Below are 18,484 nucleotides of genomic sequence, written 5' to 3' on the forward strand. Positions count from 1 at the left end.
TCCCATGCTGCTTTCAGGATTCTGTCTTTGTCTTTGGTTTTGATGAGTTTGATGATGATGTGTCTTGGTGATTTTCTTTTGGGGTCTATCCTGTTTTGGGTTCGTTGGACTTCCTGAATGGATATATTCTCATCTTTCATCATAGCAGGGAAGTTCTCCTCCAGCAAATCTTGGACAGTTTTCTCAGTGGTTTCATTTTTCTCTTCCCGTTCTGTACTTCCAGTGATATGTATGCTATTTCTTTTGATGGTATCCCACATGAACCATAGGCTTTCTTCATTTTATTTTGATTTTTTTTTCTGATTGATCCCTTTCCAAAGAAGTATTCAGGTATTTGTCTTAGATCTCATTAATTTTGTCTTCCCTTGTATCAGTTCTACTCCTTTGCCCTTCCAATGTGTTATCTATTTCTGACAATTTAGTATTAATCTTCTGGATTTCTAGCTGCAGTTTTAGAATCATTTCTAATTTTTCATTTAATTTGTCATTTTGTTCTTGTATTTTCTTCCAAAATTCTTATAGGGTTTTTTCTGTGTTTTCTTTGGTTTGTTTCTCAATCCTTTGGAGATACCTAAATATAGTTCTTTTGAATTCCTTATGAGAGAGTTCCAATGCTGCTTCTTCTTCAGTTACGTGTTCTAAGTCTGTATCCTGCTCCCTTGTTTCTACCACTTTATCCTGCTTCTTTTTGTGGACTGTGATGGTCTGTTGTCTCTGAGGCATCATGTTGTTGTTGTATTTAGCTCTCTGTTAACTGTTTGTGAAGAGTAGCCAAGGGTGATTCAGGCTCTTCTTGATGTTTTGTTATTGTTGGCCCATTGGTGGAGAAGTAGGTAGTGGCTCTCACTCAGTAAGTGAAATTGCAGGCATTGTGGGTGTAGTTGTGTCTTATGGGGACTGTTGCTGTCTCCCAGTGAGTTAGAGAAAATTTATAATTGAATGACGATCAAAAAACTAAAAGCACATGGACAAAAAACCCACTGTAGAATCACACAGGAAGAGTAACTGGAACAAGAAGAAAAAAATAACAAGAAAGCCTGAAATATTTGGGGAGAGACCCCTGAGAGAAGAAACGTAGAGAAGGAGAATAATGATAAAATGGGAAAAATGCAAAAAGAAAAAGAAAGAACGGCGTTAACCATGAGAAAAAACGGGGGAAAAAAATTAAAAAAATTTTCAGCCAGGGACAGGGAAAAGAAAAAAAGGGGAAACTAGGATCTAGGAGGAGAAGAATAAGAATAATAGTAAAAATGACAAAAGTATTAATAATAATAGTTGTTTTCAAACAGACAAATACAAGCAAACTAATCACCAGATAAAGATTGCGAAAAAGAAAAAAGAATAAAAATAAAGAGAAAAAAAATCGGTGAAGGACAGGGCAGAGCACCCAGGCTCTGTCTGAGCACACAGACTGTGATGGAGTTCCTGTGGGCTCTGAAGGTAGGTGGGAGTGGGGGACGGCCTCACCTACGTTCATCAAGCGTGTGTGGGGTATAAGAGTAAGAAGAGGAATGTCACACCTTTTCAGTTTTGCGGGTCCAGATCCGGAGTGTCCTTGGGGTTATTGGCAAGCAGAACCTTTTCTTAAACCCCTGGAATGTCAAGAGCGCTGTCTCTTTAAATATCCAAAATGATCAAGCTGCTTGTGAACATTCAAAATGGCAGTGTCCTCCAGACAGGCAAAAGTGCACAGCTCAGCCCGCCTTTCTCTTCACTTTCTCTGTTTATTCCCCAGCCACCAGATCAGTCCTCTGTGCAGTCCCTGGCTAGCAGGGCTGATGTTTAGGTTAATTCTTCGGTCCTACCGCCACTCGGCACTCTCAAAGCTGTCTGTGCCATGCCGTCAGGATCACTCAGGATCGCTGCAGACCGCAGCTCCGTCTGTCTCCTTTTTTGGTATTTTCATGCAAATTCTTCTGCTGGTTGGGGTTTAGTCCACTTCTGTATCCTTCCCTTCAAGGCTCAGGGGTCCAGGATTATCTTCTGTTTCTGTGTTAATTGGTTTCACTTTTCTTTGTTGAAGGGGGTCTGTGTAGTCTTTCTGCCTAGTCCGCCATCTTACCAGAACTCCTGAGCTTCATTATATTTTTAAAGCTTTTATTTCTTTTAACATATGAAACACCGCTACTTTATATGCATTATCTGGTAATTCTAATGTCTGAGGTTTGTTGTCTGTTGTCTGTTGACTCTTTCATAGTGGGGTGTTTCTTTCTGTGTTTTTTATATTGACTGTGAATTCATATTTCTTAGAAGTTAATATGCAGGAATTATTTGAGTCCTGAATTATAGTCCTTTCCTGCAGAAAGTGTTTATTTTTCTTGGCCAGATACTTGGGGGCATAGACAATTTTTGATGTCTTTAAAGTTTAGTTGTTTTTTTTTTTTTTTTGCCACATGTATTATATAAACTTTGTCCACTAAGCCCTTCATGACAGTGGGTGTGTGATTAGAAATTTTCTATGGAAGGTTTTTTCTTTTTTAATATATATTCCTCTTTTACCAGTATCAAGGCAAATCTAGGCAGCTATAGGACCGAGTCCTTCCTGTGTACAGGTGTTTATATTTGCAACTAACCCAGTGCAGGATATTATTCTTCAGAAGTCTGGGCTCTATAGAAGGTCTTATACTGAGCTTTTCATCTAACTCAGACCATGAGTTTTATATGCTTTCTCTGTGTGGTACCTGAAAGTACATACTTTAGTCCACCAAAGATGAGATTATGTTCACAGGGAAAATGCTGCCCCATAGTCTGTACATTTTCATAATTTCTTGTTGTTTTTTGGCTTTTAAGATTTTTCTCATTTCTTCAACAATTGAGCTAAATATTAAAAGGAATACCTTTATAATATTTTAACCAGCATTTTAGGTGCTCTATATTGGAGTAGCTAGTAGGTTTGAATGGCCAGCTTTCTGGTTAGCAGTCAAATAAATGCCTTAGGCACTATACCACCAGAGCTCCCATATTGGAAAGTTTTCTCAGGACATTTGGTCCACAGTTTGCCAGTAATGAGCATGTACCCCATTATTTTTTATAAGTTGCATGCCATCTCATTTTATGGCTTTTACCTAATTTTAAAAAGTTAATTTCTAGTCTTGTTACCACAAAAATGCTGCATCAAGCATCCTTGCACATATATATCTTTGCTTACATGTAAACACATCTGTCAGATAAATTCCAAAAAGTAGAATTTACACACAAGTTTTGGCAAATCACCTTTCTACCAGTGTGTTACTTATTGACAGCAATTACAGTAATTGGCTGTGCAACCCTACCCTTAATCAGTATGATTCTTCTATCACTCTTAAACCCCTTTTCCTTTTCCCCTTCCCTCTCAGCCCTGGTAACCACTAATAAACTTTTGTCTCTACACATTTGCCTTTTCTTTTCTTTTTCTGTAAGTGAGGTCATACAATATTTACCAGTTTGCAATTGGCTTATTTTGCTCAGCATAGTATCTTCATGTTGCATCCATACTGTACCATATATCAAGACTTCATTTCTTCTAGTGGCTGAGTAGTAGTCCATGCTGTGTATATACCACATTTTGTTTATCCATTCATCTGTTCATGGGCATTTAGGTTGTTCCAACTTTCAATTACTGTGAATAGTGCTGCAATAAACATTGTTGTATAAGTATCCTTCTGAGTCTCTGCTTTCACGTCTTTTGTGTATATACCTAGCAATGGAATTGCTGAATCACATGGTAGTTCTAGTTTTAGTTTTTTGAGGCACTACCACTGTTTTCCACAATGCCTGTACCATTTTGCAATCTCACCAGCAATGGAGAAGTGTTCTAATTTTTCCATATCCTGTCCAAAATTTTTTATTTTCTGTTTTTTTCTTTTTAATCTTAGTCATCCTAGTGGGAGTAAAATGGTATATCATTATTGTTTTTACTTATATCTCTTTGATAGCTAATGACATTGAGCATCTTCTCTCGTGTTTGGTGGCAATTTGAGTATCCTCATTAGTGAGGTATCTATATAAGTCATTTGCTCATTTTATGATTGGGTTAGTTGCCTTTTTTGTTGTTATGTTGTTAAAGTGTTATATGTATTTTGATTATTAGATTCACATTGGGATATATGGTTTTTTTAAAGATACTTTCCTAGTTGGTAGCTTGCTTTTTCACTTTATTGGTAAAGTCTTTTTGTCTTCAGTTTTGGAAAGTTTAATTACGATATGTCTCGGTGATTTTCTTTTGAGGTCTGTCCTATTTGGAATTTGTTAAGATTCTTAAATGGGTATCTTCTTATTTTTCATGATATTAGGCAAGTTTTCTGCTAGTGAATCTTTGACAATTTTCTCTGTGCTTTTTTTTTTTTTGGTCTCTTTTTGTTCTAGAGTGCTGATTACATGTGTTACTCCTCTTGATGGTGTTTCACTTAATTCTTAGAATTTCTTCATTTTTATTCACTTTTTTTAAAAAAATTGTTCCTCTAATACATTAGAATTAAGGGATTTGTCTTCAGTTTCACTGATTCTGTCTTCCATTGATTCAATTATACATCTTTGCTCTTCCAATGAATTTTTGTTCTGGATTTTTATTTGCTGTGTTTGTATGGTTTCAGATTGTCTTACTTATTTTGTCAATTTGTTCTTGTATTATTTTGTTTATCTATTTCCCTTGATTTTATCTGTGATTTCCTTGGTGTTGTCTTTTCTTTCCTTTATTGCTTTCTCAATCTGCTGAAGGGTCCTAAATATAATTCTTCTGAATTCCTTATCAGATAGATCCAATACCCGTTCTTTTTCTGGAAGATTTTCTGGCCCTGTATTGTTGGTCAATTGCTTGAGCCATTTAGTCCCATTATTTGTGTGTGTGTGTGTGTGTGTGTGTGTGATTTGAAGTTATCTATTGTCTCTGAGACATTGTGGTATTATTGTATTAATTTGTTGCTTGTATGTTGGTTTGATTCACCTGATTTTTTAGGTTGCTTTTTAAAAAATATATCTAGGCAACAGGGTGGGGATGCTACTCTGGTTGCTCATTTGGATCACTGGGGTGCTCACCATCTGTGTCTGAGTGGATTTGTCAGTGAGGGGGGAGTGTGGGTACGAGTCTCTGATCGTTGTTTGGTAGAGCAGCTGAGGAAAGGCTGGGCAGGTGTCCACTGCCATCTGTTGTCAATCCAGTAGTGCTGTAATAGGTGTTGATACTCACTCAGTATGGCAGATGTGGTGGGTATGGCTGGGTGGAGTTACTGTCTCCCAGTTAACAGGGGGGAAAAAGGGAGGGAGAAGGAAGAAAAATGAAGGGGCAAGAAGGAAGAAATAAGAGGAAAGGAAGAAAAAAGGAGGAAGAGGGAAGAAAAAAAAAGTGTTGCTGTGTCAGTGTAAGCATTAGCCATCAAACGTGGTGGTGGCAGGGGTGCAGCACCTGATCCACACTGCTAATAGTAGAGATGGCAGTGAGAGTATAGTCCCCAATTCATGGGAGGGCTTCTCAGGCTGTTGAAGCTATGGAGCAACGAGTGTGGGAGCTGTGTGTAGGGGGGTGGACAATGCAGAACATCAGATAGGGGATGTGCATTAGGAAGACTTCACCAACTGCAGGGAGAGGTGCTGGGGGGACCGTGCCTTTATTTATTGGGAGGTTGTGTGGGATTAAGAGAGGAGAGTGCACTTTTCCAGTTGTAGGTCACCAGCATTGTCACTGGTATATTCCTATGTAAGTATAGCTGGTCATCTGGCTCCTGTCCCAACTCAGTGAAGGGGGTGGCGCCTGGAATCCAGTGTCTCCAGCTGCCACTCTATCGACCTTCCCTACCATGTGGGTACCCCACCCAAATGACCAGGGACCATATCTCAGTCTGATTCATCAGCCTTGCTTTTGATGCTCACGGTTCCAAAGTTGTATTTTCTGTGTGATTCACTTGTGTTTTGGGGTCTTTGTTGTAAGAGGGACATCATGAAGTGTCTAAGCTGCCATCTTGGACCACTTCTCTTGGTGAAATCTTTTTTTGAGCAAGTTTTAATTTTTATTAGGTCTCGTTGGTTTATTTTGTCTTTTACTGTTTGGGCTTTTGCTTATTTTATTGGATAATCCATGTTGAAAACTAGGCCTAACAGTGTTGTCCCTGCTCATTCATCTAAGAATTTTATGGTTTTAGTTTACATATGTTAATCCATCTGAAGTTATTTTTGTGTATGGTGTAAGGCATGGATTTTGTTTTCATTTTTTTTACATGTGGAAATCCAATTTTCTCATTTATTGAATAGACTCTTCTTTTTAACTGTCTTTTTATTAAAGTGCTTCTCCTATGGCTTTCTGGAAGGGATACAGACATTTTCTTGGATATCTTCTCTATTTTTACAGTACATGCATATCATTCTGTGGGGCAAAAAATAGTAGATGATAGATTACTGTTCCATGCCAGGACTCAGAGAGTGCTTAAGCCTTTCCTCAGCAGTCTGCATATTCAGCCTTTCACAGAACTTTAGGTATTAACAAGATAGTAGAGAACATCTTGCTTACAGTCATTTCATTAATGTTTTAGAAATTTCATCTGATCTTTTGTAAGTTTTCCTAATGTAACATAGTATGGGAAATATTTTGTATTTTTTCTTTCTTACCTGGTGGTATGTTATACAATCTTACTTTGTTGTAAAACTTTATTTCATCTACTTTGTCAAGGAAGAATACTATGAATTACAAAATCAAGGATTATAAATTAATGGTATTTCCAGTACAGTTAGATACAAAATGGAAGCTATCTAGGTTTGACAACAAATTTTTGGAAGACTTTATTTAAAATATATTGACTTAAGAAATATGTTACCTTTTAACTAATGAATTGATTTGAACCAAGGTTATAATACTTTAATATTATTTAATTTAAAAAATCCAGCCTTCAAAGAATTAAGTATTCAGTTTCACTGTTAAAGATATGCTGAATAAGCAAAATATTTTTAAATGTCAGCATTATAAGAAAGGAGTTCATTCAGTGATTTTAAGTTTATTCATTACTTTATTAGAAAATAACACATTATATGGAGATCATTTATGAGAACATTATGGTAATAACTTTTTTTTTTTTTTTTTCCTTTTTAGCCTGTGTATGCAAATAGATTTCCAGTACCAACCTATGCAGTCAAGCAACCTCAGCAGTTCCCATCAAGGTCTGAAGTGAATTTGTTTAGAGTACTTGTTCTACGTAAAAAACATGAGTTAATATCTAAGAATTTCCTTTGTATTTCTATTGAATTTAGGGGAAGATGTTTATTGCCAGCAATTTTGAGAATACTATTTACAGAAAGGCTTTTGAGGAACTTTTACGTAAGTTTAGTCTTATTAGTACAGTGTCAATATGAAATAACAGAACTTGAGCAAGACAAAAATCAACTGTTGCTTGCAGCCTTTGTTATAGATAAAATTCAGAAGTGAAAAGTTTTAAAATAATCAGCAATAGGAGACTAGATGGTTTGAATTAGACATCCCATTGAGGACAACTAGTAATGCTAGCAATATAAGAGAATATGTGTTTGAAGGCATTGGCAAGCTACCAACAAAATGAGGAATTATTGGGCAGACAGGAAGGAAACCTAGAGATAAGCTTAGCTTTTGGGGCTACTTTTCTGTTCTTAGTGCCTCTTCCTATTCTGAAAGTGACAGATTTCAATAAACTCACAAGGGAGAGAAGGGAAATGTAGACTCTTGCAAAGGAGAAGGAAGCCTGGCAAACATCTCAGAATTTTTGTTGGGACCCAGGGGTAAATATATAAACTAGAGCCTCAACTTTTTTCTACACTTTTTCATTGATTCTTAATTAAAAAAGCCAGTCATATAAGAAAAGAAAATGGGATTAAAACCAAGAAAAACAAATCATAGAAATAGACTCAGAGGGTATATAGTTAATAGAGTTATCAGACATAGACCTTAAAACAGCTATGATAAATATGTCTATGGAATTAAAAGTCAAGATTGAGAATTTCAGCAGAGGACTAGAAACTATAAAAAGATTAAATGAAAATTCCAAAACTGAAAAACACAAGAACAGAAATTTAATGACTCAATGGATGGGTTTAAAATTAGTAGGGAAGGAGAAAATTTCTTACTACATTTTGCATCACATAAAATGCACTACCACCACCACCTTCACTAAAAAACAAACAAGTCCCTCTAATTACAATTGGATTGTAACACTGAAGAGTGTATTCATATATAGTCTTTATTATGCAACAACAGTACATTAGGGTCAAGAGAAGAAATTATGAGATAGATACTCACTAGTGTGTTATTGGAATAGAAGTATACTTAGGTTGGGCAATTTACTTCCGTAGTGATACTGCCTCGGAAACCCAAGGAGGGGTTGCTATGAGTCAGGTCTGACTTGACGGCACATAACAACAAAAAGGGAGGAAAAGTTAATGAAGGTGTCCATAGGTGAAAATGTGAGGATTAAAATGGACAGGTGTAGAAAGAATAGCAAATTTGATTTTCAGACTGTATATTATGTTTGAAGTTAGTGGAAGTTCAGCTCTGTGTCTGCAAACATAGAGCTAGTTTTATACTTCGTAATTTGCTGTCCTTATATTCTTAATGTTCTGCATTTGTCTCTTATAATTTGACTTTACAATATCCTGTGCTATTCTTTTTTAAAACATGTAATGTAGAACCTTCATGCAACGTTGTTCGTACAGAATAACATTGATTTAAAGCAGGAGGTAATGATTCCATTTTAGACTCAGATTGGCACCCTTTTGAATATCATTGTTGTTAAACTAGTTCAACTACCTTGTTAGGGAAGAATATCATGAATTCCAAAATCAAGGATTGTAGATTAGTGGTATTTATAGTACCAGCTAGATACAAAACAGGAGCCATCTATGTCTGATAACAAATTATGAATTAATGAATATTAATATGAATAATATATTAATTGTATCTTAGTTATCTGGTGCTGCTGTTAACAGAAGTATCACAAGTTGGTGACTTTAATAAACAGAAATTTATTTTCTCACAATTTAGGAGTCCAAATTCAGGACTCTAGCTTTACGGATAGGCTTTCTGTTTGTTTTAGCTCTGGGGGAAGATCTTTGGCTCTTTAGCTTGTTTCCTGGTCCTTGGAGATCTCCTTGTTGCTTGGCATCAGTCTTTCTCAACCTTTGCTAGCTTTTCTTTCCACCAGCTTGTTTATATCTCAAAGGAGATTCACTCAAGGCACACCCTACACTAATCCTGCATCATTAACATAACAAAGACAGCCCATTCCCAAATGGGATTATAACCACAGCCATAGAAGTTAGAATTTACAACATACATTTTTTGGGGGCACAATTTAATCTGTAACAAATAGTAATCTCAGAATATGAAGTAGCTTCAACTGTTGTCAGAGATGCTATGGATAGTTTTATGTTGAACTTGTATCCAGTATCACATTATTGCATTCAGTATGAACAGACGATTAACTGTCTTTTCCCCTCTCCCCAACAGGCCACCTCCACCACAACCGAAAGTATCATCTCAGGGAAATTTAATTCCTGCTCGACGTGCTCCTGCACCTCCTTTATATAGTTCACTTACTTGATATTTTCACCTTCTTTTTGCTGATGTCTTCAGGGAACTGAGCTAATAATATATATTTTTTTCCTGATGTTTTCATAATAAACTTTTCTTCCTGCTGCAACTGTGAGTGAAAACAAAATACCGTGAAATAAACTTTACTAACAGAAAAATAGGAACCATGTACTGGGAATTGAGAAATATAAAGAAATGCATTAAAGCCAGGGAATTTGGAATAAAGTTTCCATTTCTATCACTGAATAATCATTATTAGGTCATCTATGAGGTCAGTGCACTTAACATGGATTATGTTATTTTGAATATGAGATTGTAATGATTCTCAAATTACCTGCGTTGGATTAAGTTTTGTCATTATGTGCTTAAATGTTATTCTGAATTTTTGACTTTCGTTATTATTAGTGTAGATTGTGCTTGAACAGGTGATAGTCTAAAACCTGTGAAAATGGACTCATTAGCTGCCAATAATTAATATTTTTCATCTTGCGTGGACTAACATTCATCACTGTTGTCTTTAGAAGATTATAGAAGAACCACAATTACGATGTCATAATATTATTTTAAAAGAATAAAATACTCTAAAAGCATGTGTGTGTGTGTTCACACATACATTTTTATGATCTTCAGCTATAGACAATGAATATTAGAAAAATTAATTTAATACTAGAATTTCTATTATGAATCATGTTAAAGCATGGCATCCTTTTACAATAGCATAATTATTTTGAATAAATTATAAGATTTAAGGTACGAAGTATTTAATAGATCTAATCTGATACTGTTGATTCATGGCTTTAATAAAGCAGGAAAAATTATACTACTTTAATCAATTGAGCTGTTAATAAAACCACTTAAGAATTTCATGAGCACTTTAAGTCTAAAATCTGAATTTTCAAAGTTTACTATTAATATCATTTAGAATGTTTACATTTACTAAGTTGTGCTGGATCATGTCTCTGTTGTCACTAGTATTTTCAAAGGAACTAGGCTGGAGAAAAGAAGAAAAGATTTTCTTAGATTAATACTAAAAAGTTAGTATGGTATCTGTGAGTTATCTTCCCAGCTGTGTTAAAAAAAAGAAATTGTTACTATGGAAGAAATTATATAGACAGTAAAATTTTAAACACTAAAATTTTTCATAACCTTTCATAATAAAGTTTAATAATAGGTTTATTAATGAATTTCATTAGTTTTTTTTAATTTGTGTATATATACATATGCAAATATGACATTTACAATAAAGTACTTGAAATTCTGTTTTGTGTTTCTCAATAACTTCCTAAAGACTCAAGTATTTATTCATTAAAACATTCTTTTAGATAAACTAGTTATGCTTTTAAAGATATTAGCTCACTAATTTTTGAGACTTACCCAAATATTGCACAGTAGCTTTTTGTTTTTAAAGGAAAACAGGTTATTTTTGAAGAAGGCAGAATATTTATTATATTTATATGTATTTTACATAGTTTTGACTTAGATTTGTCATTGATTTATTTTTGATTGTAGTGCCTAAGGCACTTGACTGCTAACCAGAAGGCTGGCGGTTCAAACCCACCAGCCACTCCTTGGAAGGAAGGTTGGGCAATCCTACTTCCGTAGTGATACTGCCTCGGAAACCCAAGGAGGGGTCGCTATGAGTCGGGGCCGACTCGACGGCAAATAACAACAACAACAACATTAAAAATTATGAAATTTCTTAGTTATGAATGCCTCTTCAAAATCTGAAAATGATAAAGAGCTTCCTTGCCATCTGCTGAAGATGTTTTAATAATCAAGAATAAACTTTATGTAAGTTTGATATCACTGACTATATGCCCATAGATTTACCTTGTTCAGAGCGTTACATTTTCCTTTTCTATCAAGGAAATGCCTGGGTTGCTAACCATATAGTTTTAACCACAGTCCAGGTTGTCTAAGTACAAATCAGATTTTATTAAATTCCATAAATGTTTATTGAAACTACAAGTGCTTCATTAGGTACTGTGATATATAAGTGATGGCTAGGGCATGCATCCTGCCCTTTAGATTTATAATATCTAGCTATGGAGAGAGCCATATACACAAGTATAATGTAACGTTTGTTGTAAAGATTTAAACGAGGTTTAGGAGAGGGAAAGAGCAAAGAAAGGAGAGAAACAGAAGGCTGTCATTCAAAATAACCTCTAACCACTTACCATTAATTGATGAGTCTAAGCAAGCGTGTGCTCTGAAGGATCTCTGATGACACAAACATTTACGGGCTTGGCAGCCATCCAAGACGTTGGTGATTAGAATCCATCAAGCTACTTCATGGGATCTGTTTCCAAAAACAAAGACCTGTTGATCTGCTTCCAAAAAGATTACAGCCAAGGAAATCCTAATGGGGAAGTTCTACTTTGTCACATGGGGTTACTGAGTTGGGACCAATTCAACAGTATCTAACAAGCATGTGCTTAAATATTCTTCTAATTGCTGTTAAGCTAGGTGAAACCAGATTTTGACTCTACTGCCTAAAAGCAATGTTAAGTCTAGCATTGGTCATTTCTATTGAAATACAAGGTAAGTATATTTTTTTGGTTGCTGTGTCTTTGCTCATGCTATTCTCCCCCTACCCCCAGGTTTACGCTGCCCTGTTGAAATCTTAATGCATTGCATTTATAATATTTATTCTCACTTTAGATGTGGCACTTCCCCAACTTAGCTTTCCTGTATTCCCACAATGACTTTTAGTTTGTGTGTCTGCCTCTAATTAATTACTGTGAGAAATTAATTCATTTTTAGTTTCTAAGAAGAATCAAAACATTTATAGTGCATATAGATAGATGGGAACTGGGAGTGAGGGAGGGGGGCCTTGCAATCCAAAGGGATAAGGCAACAATGTTCAGGAAGAACCAGAAGTCAGGGTGGTCAAAACATTGGGGAAAGAGGAGAAAATTGCCTGGGGTCCAAATTTAGAAGGTTTTAACTGCTGAGAAATTTGGCTACTTTTTTCCCCCCCTGCAAATTATCTTCTGTAATTATGGGCAAGAATCTTGTCCATGTCATTCACTACACCATGAATAAATGCATATTCAATTATATAAATTTATTGAACGAGAGAATGACATCACAAAGTTTAACCAAGGGCTTTCAGTGAACCAGAAGAATTGGAGGAAAAAGTAGACACAGCTTGGTTAAAAAGTGCATTTGGGCAGTGGGTGTGGAAATAGTTAATAGCAGGCCTTCTCCAAAAAGTAATCAAAATTTACTCTATCTTCCCTTGAAATCTTTTCACAAAACTGACAGTAGTTTATTGCTGTTTTAGAAACCCAGCTTTAGTAAATATAAATACATATGTATATTTTGTGTGTGTCCATGTCTGTATGCATATAGTTTTTTAATTCAGAAAGTATTACCCATTTGCTTTTTGAAGTGACTGAAGGTCCCTGGATGGAGCAAATGGTTTGTACTTGGCTAGTAACTAAAAATGTGTAGGTTAAAATCTTCTGCGGAAGAAAAGGCCTGGTGACTCGCTTCCTTAAAGATTATAACCAAGAACCCAATGGAGCGGTTCTGGGTAATACATGAGGTCTCAATGAGTAAGAATCAACTCCACCTCTCATGACAACAATAGCAAGTATCTGATATAAAGCAATCACAATAAATGTGTCCTTTTAAATCCATTACCAGCAAAAAGCGAAAGGTTTGTGGGAAGACGGATCAGGGCGGTTGGATAACTCCAGCAGAGCAGCGAGCCATCTGACTAGGGTGGGTCATATGGACGCAAGCCGGATTTAGCAGAGAGGCGTCCCGATTTTAAGACGGGCGTGCGTCGCGGGGCTAGCTGCGTCCCGGCGCCTAAATACCCGTGGCGGCTGAAGAGCACCGCACCTACGTGCTAGGACGCTACCGGGCGATAGAGTGGCGGCTGCGCGTCTGGGGGGCTGGCGGGCGGGGGCGCCCGACTCGAGCCGCCCAACTGCTGCTTCCTCAGTCAGCATTCGGAGCCGAGAAGCTACGCCATGTTCCGCTTAATGATGCTCCTTGCGGGGCCTGGTGGCTTGCTGGCGGCAAGAACCGGTAAGCCAGTGGAGACGTTGTTATTCTAGTCAGGGCAGAGGAATGTTTTACTGTTCATTCTTTCAACCCGTACCTGCCTTCGTCAAACTGCCCAAATCTATCCAGAGCCCAACGTCAGGCCCTACTTTGGTCCCTCTTGCTCTGTCACGCTGGAAACGAAGCCTCTTTTGAGTGCTCAGTCGGGATGGAGACGAGATAATAACAACAAAAGTTAATTGTGTTAATAAGCCCAAGGACAAACTTCTCCCTCTGAGTCTGAATTTTGGGCAGCGTTTCCGGTAGGCTGTCACATCTCAGAACTCTCAAAATCTTGAACTCTGCTCAAACTCCAGAAAACGGACTTTCCTCAGTTATTAATTGTTAAAATATAACTTCTTGCATTACAATCTCTCTCCCTATCTCTCTGTTGTTACTGCTGTTCTTCAAAGGAGGATACGAAGAACAGTAGATTGAGTCTTAAAAAGTTCCATGTAGAAGGGGAGATTTAGATGCAAATAATTTTTTTTAATGTATCTTCTTATTTTCCTTCCTTTTCCACAGTTTTCTGCATCTTGTCATCCCCTGTCAGTACCTTGAGTGTCTTCCCTCTCCCTGGCATCCTCTTGAGTTTTTTCATTGTTGGGAGGTAACCACAGTTTATTTAGCTATTTCTCATATTGATGGACTTTTAGATTATTTTTAATCTTTTTGCTAGTAACATTCAGTAGTTTTTAATGCAGTCATTCTCAAACTTTGAATTCAGGACTCCTTTAAACATTTACAGTTAATTAGATTCTCAAAGAGCTTTTGTTTATATGGATTTATATCGTACTAGAAATTAAAATTGAGAAATTTAAGCCTTTTCATTAATACACAAATAGACATATTTTGTTGAGAAATAACACATTTTAAAAACAAAATAACTATTGTGCAAAATAAAACAAAATGAAAAGAGTGGCATTGTTTACATTTTTGCCTCCAGGGATCTGTGGATCATACTTGGAGAATCACTGCTTTTATGAATGACCTTGTACACCTATCATTTTTCATGTGTGCATATATATGGGAGAATAAATTCCCAGAAATAAAATAGCTGGAAAAAGGTATGCATTTGTAATTTTAGTAGATATTTACCACTTTTGACACAATCCTTGACTCCTCCCTACCACTTTTGACACAATCCTTGACTCCTCCCTTCCACTTATGGGAAAAAAAAAAAAAAAAAGCACCACTGCTTTCGAGTCAGATCTGACTCATAGCAACCTCTCTTTGGGTTTCCAAGGCGGTATCACTATCAAAGTAGATTGCCCAACCTTCCTTCCGAGGAGTGGTGGGTTCAAACCCACCAGCCTTCTGATTAGCAGTGAAATGTCTTAAGCACTATGCCACCAGACTGCCTCCTTCCTCTCATAAACAAAAAAAAAAACCAAACACACTGCCGTCAAGTCGAATCCAACTCATAGCAACCCCTCCTTGGGTTTCTGAGGCAGTATCACTAATGAAGTAGATTGCCCAACCTTTCTTCCGAGGAGTGGATGGTGGGTTTGAATGCCAGCCTTCTGGTTAACAAATGCCTTAGGCACTATGCTACCAGAGCTCCAATACCCACCGTCAAATCCATTAGAAAATCCAAGTTCAGCTCTACCTTCAACATATATCCAGAATCTGATCACATTAGGCCACTTCCACAGCCATTCCTACCTCTCTGATCCAAGCCACCACCACTTCTCTCCTGGATTATTAATTGGTAGTGTTGCTTTTGTCCTAGCTCTTCTTATTCAACCCAGCAGCCAGAGTGAGACTGTAAAATGTGTGTCAGACCATCTCAAATGAAAGAAAAATTCTAAATTCTTTTCTTCTTCTTTTTTTAAATTGTGCTTTAGGGGCAAATTTACAGAGCAGAATTTGTTTCACATTCAACATTTTGTGTACACTTGGTTACCATCCCTAACCCTAACCTGCTCTCCTTGTTTCCCTTCCCAGTGACCCCATCCCCCACCCAATGCCCTTCTTAGTTATGTACTCCTGTCCAATTTTTCCCCGGTGTTGTACCTCTGGTGCCCCGTGGCCGATTGCTCTAAGGGGTGTATCTCCATAGAGGAGGTGGGTGCATTGCCCTGGGTTGAGTGTTCTGCATGTCAGTCTTGTTTACTGTTGGGCTGAGAGCCAGCTCTTGGGAGTAAGTTTTACCCTAGTCCCGAAGTATATCCCAGGGCCATAGTCTTGGGGGTCCCACCAGACTCCATCTGACCAGCCATTCTGGTCATTATTGGGTTTTTGAATTTTGTTCCACGCTTTTCCTCCCACTTTATCCAAGATCTCCAGTTTTGATCCCTTCTCTAGTGGTTGGCATTGGTAGCCAGGTACCATCTAGTCCGGGGTCCGTTATGTCCTAGGGCTGATTGTTTCCAAATGCCCTTGGTTTTCTTCACTCTTCTTCACTTCCGATGAGACGACACCATCAGCAGCATCTTAGATAGCTGCTCGAAAGCTTTTAAGACCGCAGTCGCTACTCACCAAAGTAGGTTGTGGAACAAAATTTATTATGTATTTTGTTGTGCCAGTTGAGTCTGGTGTTTCCAGACTATGGTCCTGAGAGGGCAGATCCGGTGAGTCTTTCTCCCACAGTGTCTGGCTGTTTATGAGGGATTGCTCTATGTCTGTCTTCTGTTGCTTCTATAATGACTGCGGGTATTTTGTATCACCAGTATCTGTGCAAGATTAGCCTCCGCTGAATCTGTCATTGGTCTGGAGTATAATCCTGTTCAGTGACCCCCTTCTGATCTTCTCAGTTGTCTGTGTTTATCTGTAGTGTGGTGTTTGGTGTTAATGGTAATGCAGTATTGTGGATATACTGGTATATCCTCTGTAGTCTATATCTTATGTGTAGAACTCGGTGTCTTCCCTTTCCCCAATGTTATCATGCTGGTCACACACTCTTTGCGTAGTATCCCTCCCCTTACCCAACTCAGCGTGTAGCCTCCAACTAGTCTGAAATTATCCCCTCCCCTTCTCTCCCATCCCTGGTAACCTACAAAGTGAGTTCCTTTCCCTAAGCAAACCCTTCCTTGACTTTTTACAGTAATGGGCTTTTCTTTTTTTAAATGCATTTTATTGAAATATAATTTATGTACTGAAATACACAAAACTAAAGTGACATGGATCAATGCATTTTTTTTTTTTTTTTTTTTGGGCAATGTTCTCTCCCTTTCCCTCCTACCCTGGCAACCAACAAAGAAAGTTTCTCTCCATATATAAACTTTTCCTTGACCCTCCACAACAACGAACTAATACTGTATTTGTCCTTCTGTGATTGACTTATTTTACTCAGTATAATGTCCTCCAAGTTAATCCATATAATGAGGTGTTTTGTGGACTGTACATTACCATTTAATGCTGCATAGCATTCCAGTATGTGTATGTACCATAGTTTGGTCATTCATTACATGATGGGCACGTAGGTTGTTTCCATCTTTTTGCTATTGTAAGTAGTGCTGTGATGAACATGAGCATGCATGTATCTGTTCCTATCCTGGCTCTCACCCCTCTAGGATATATACCTAGCTAGTAATGGGGTTGCTGGGTCAAATGGTATCTCCAATTCCAACTTTCTAAGGAATCGCCATATTGCTTTCCACAGTGGTTGTGTCACTTCACAGTCACACAAGCAGTGTATGAGAGTCCCAATCTCCACATCCCTACCAGCATTTGTTATTTTCTGTCTCATTGAACCTTGCTATCAGTGCTGGGGTGAGACAGTATATCTCACTGTTGTTTTGATTTACATCTCTCTGATGCCCAATAATTATGAACATCTTTTCATGTATTAGCTTACCACCTGAATATCCTCCTTGGTGAAGTGTCTATTCATGTTTTCTGCCCATTTTTCAATTGGATTGTTAATTCCTTTGGCGTTGAGACATTGGAGTTTTCCATCAGTCTTAGAGATAAGTCCCTTGCCGGATATGTAATTATCAGCAAATATGATTTTGTTGCTGTCATTTTTGTCATGTGCTTTTTTATTGTGTCAATTTCTTTGTTCCATGTAATTGTCTATGCTGAGCTCATTTTGTTTATGAATCATGTTATCACTTCCTTCATTATTACTGCTTTAGTATTTGCTGAATATTTATGCTGGTCTTCTTTTTTATTTTGATGTGAAGATTTATAATTTTTCTTTGTGATTTATAGTTTTCTTCCCAAGTGTAGAACAGTCCATTCTATCTTGTAGTTTTCTTGACTTCCCTACCATCTAGAGGTTCTATAATGACACAGATTTTTTCCCTCTTTTTAGTTTGTAGTTGTCCTCATTTGTTGGTTGGTATCTTTGGTTCCCTGTTGACAATCTTATAGGCTTATTTACTTTGGATACTTCCATAGCTGGGTTGGTTTCTGGGTTATGTCATCATGTATGTTACTGGTGAGTTGTTGTTGGCTGTTGTTGCTTCTCTGTCCAAAGGGCTCCCTTTGCATCTCTTGTAAGGTTGGTCTGGTTTTAACAAATTCCCTTAATTTCTGCTTATCTGGAAGTGTCCTAATTTCACCATCCTATTTGAGGGACAGTTTTGCTGGGTACATAATTCTTGGCTGGAAATTTTTCTCTTTCAATGTTTTATATATACCATCCCACTGTCTTCTTGCCTGCATAGTTTCTGTTGAGAAATCTGAACTTACTCTTATTGGTTGACCCTTGTAGGTAACTTTTTGTTTTTCCTGTGCTGCTCTCATGATTCTTTCTTTGTCTTTGGTTTCAGTGAGTTTGATGATGCTATGTCTTGATGATTTTCTTTTGGGGTCTATCCTGTTTGGGGTTTGTTGGACTTCCTGAATGGATATATTCTCATCTTTCATCCTATCAGGGAAGTTCTCTTCCAACAAATTCTTGGACAATTTTCTCAGTGGTTTCATTTTTCTCTTCCTGTTCTGGAATTCCAATGACATGTA

At 37.3% G+C, this 18,484-nt stretch overlaps 2 protein-coding genes across 2 annotated transcripts in view; both read left to right on the forward strand.

Moving 5' to 3' along the window:
• ADAM9 (ADAM metallopeptidase domain 9) overlaps nt 1–9,530 on the forward strand; it is a 233,057-nt gene extending 223,527 nt beyond the window's left edge. Inside the window, exons 21-22 of the mRNA XM_007935059.2 lie at nt 7,055–7,122; nt 9,437–9,530. Of these exons, the coding sequence (XP_007933250.1) occupies nt 7,055–7,122; nt 9,437–9,530 (162 nt within the window). The remainder of the gene's footprint in view (nt 1–7,054; nt 7,123–9,436) is intronic.
• Nucleotides 9,531–13,503: 3,973 nt separating this feature from the next.
• The window catches only part of ADAM32 (ADAM metallopeptidase domain 32), a 448,014-nt gene continuing 443,033 nt past the window's right edge, over nt 13,504–18,484 (forward strand). The window contains exon 1 of the mRNA XM_007935060.1: nt 13,504–13,561. Coding sequence (XP_007933251.1) covers nt 13,504–13,561 — 58 coding nt within the window. The remainder of the gene's footprint in view (nt 13,562–18,484) is intronic.

This window comes from Orycteropus afer, unplaced genomic scaffold (assembly GCF_000298275.1).
Source record: "Orycteropus afer afer isolate SDZICR_OR568_19922 unplaced genomic scaffold, OryAfe1.0 scaffold00024, whole genome shotgun sequence".
NCBI classification, from domain to species: Eukaryota; Metazoa; Chordata; class Mammalia; order Tubulidentata; family Orycteropodidae; genus Orycteropus; species Orycteropus afer.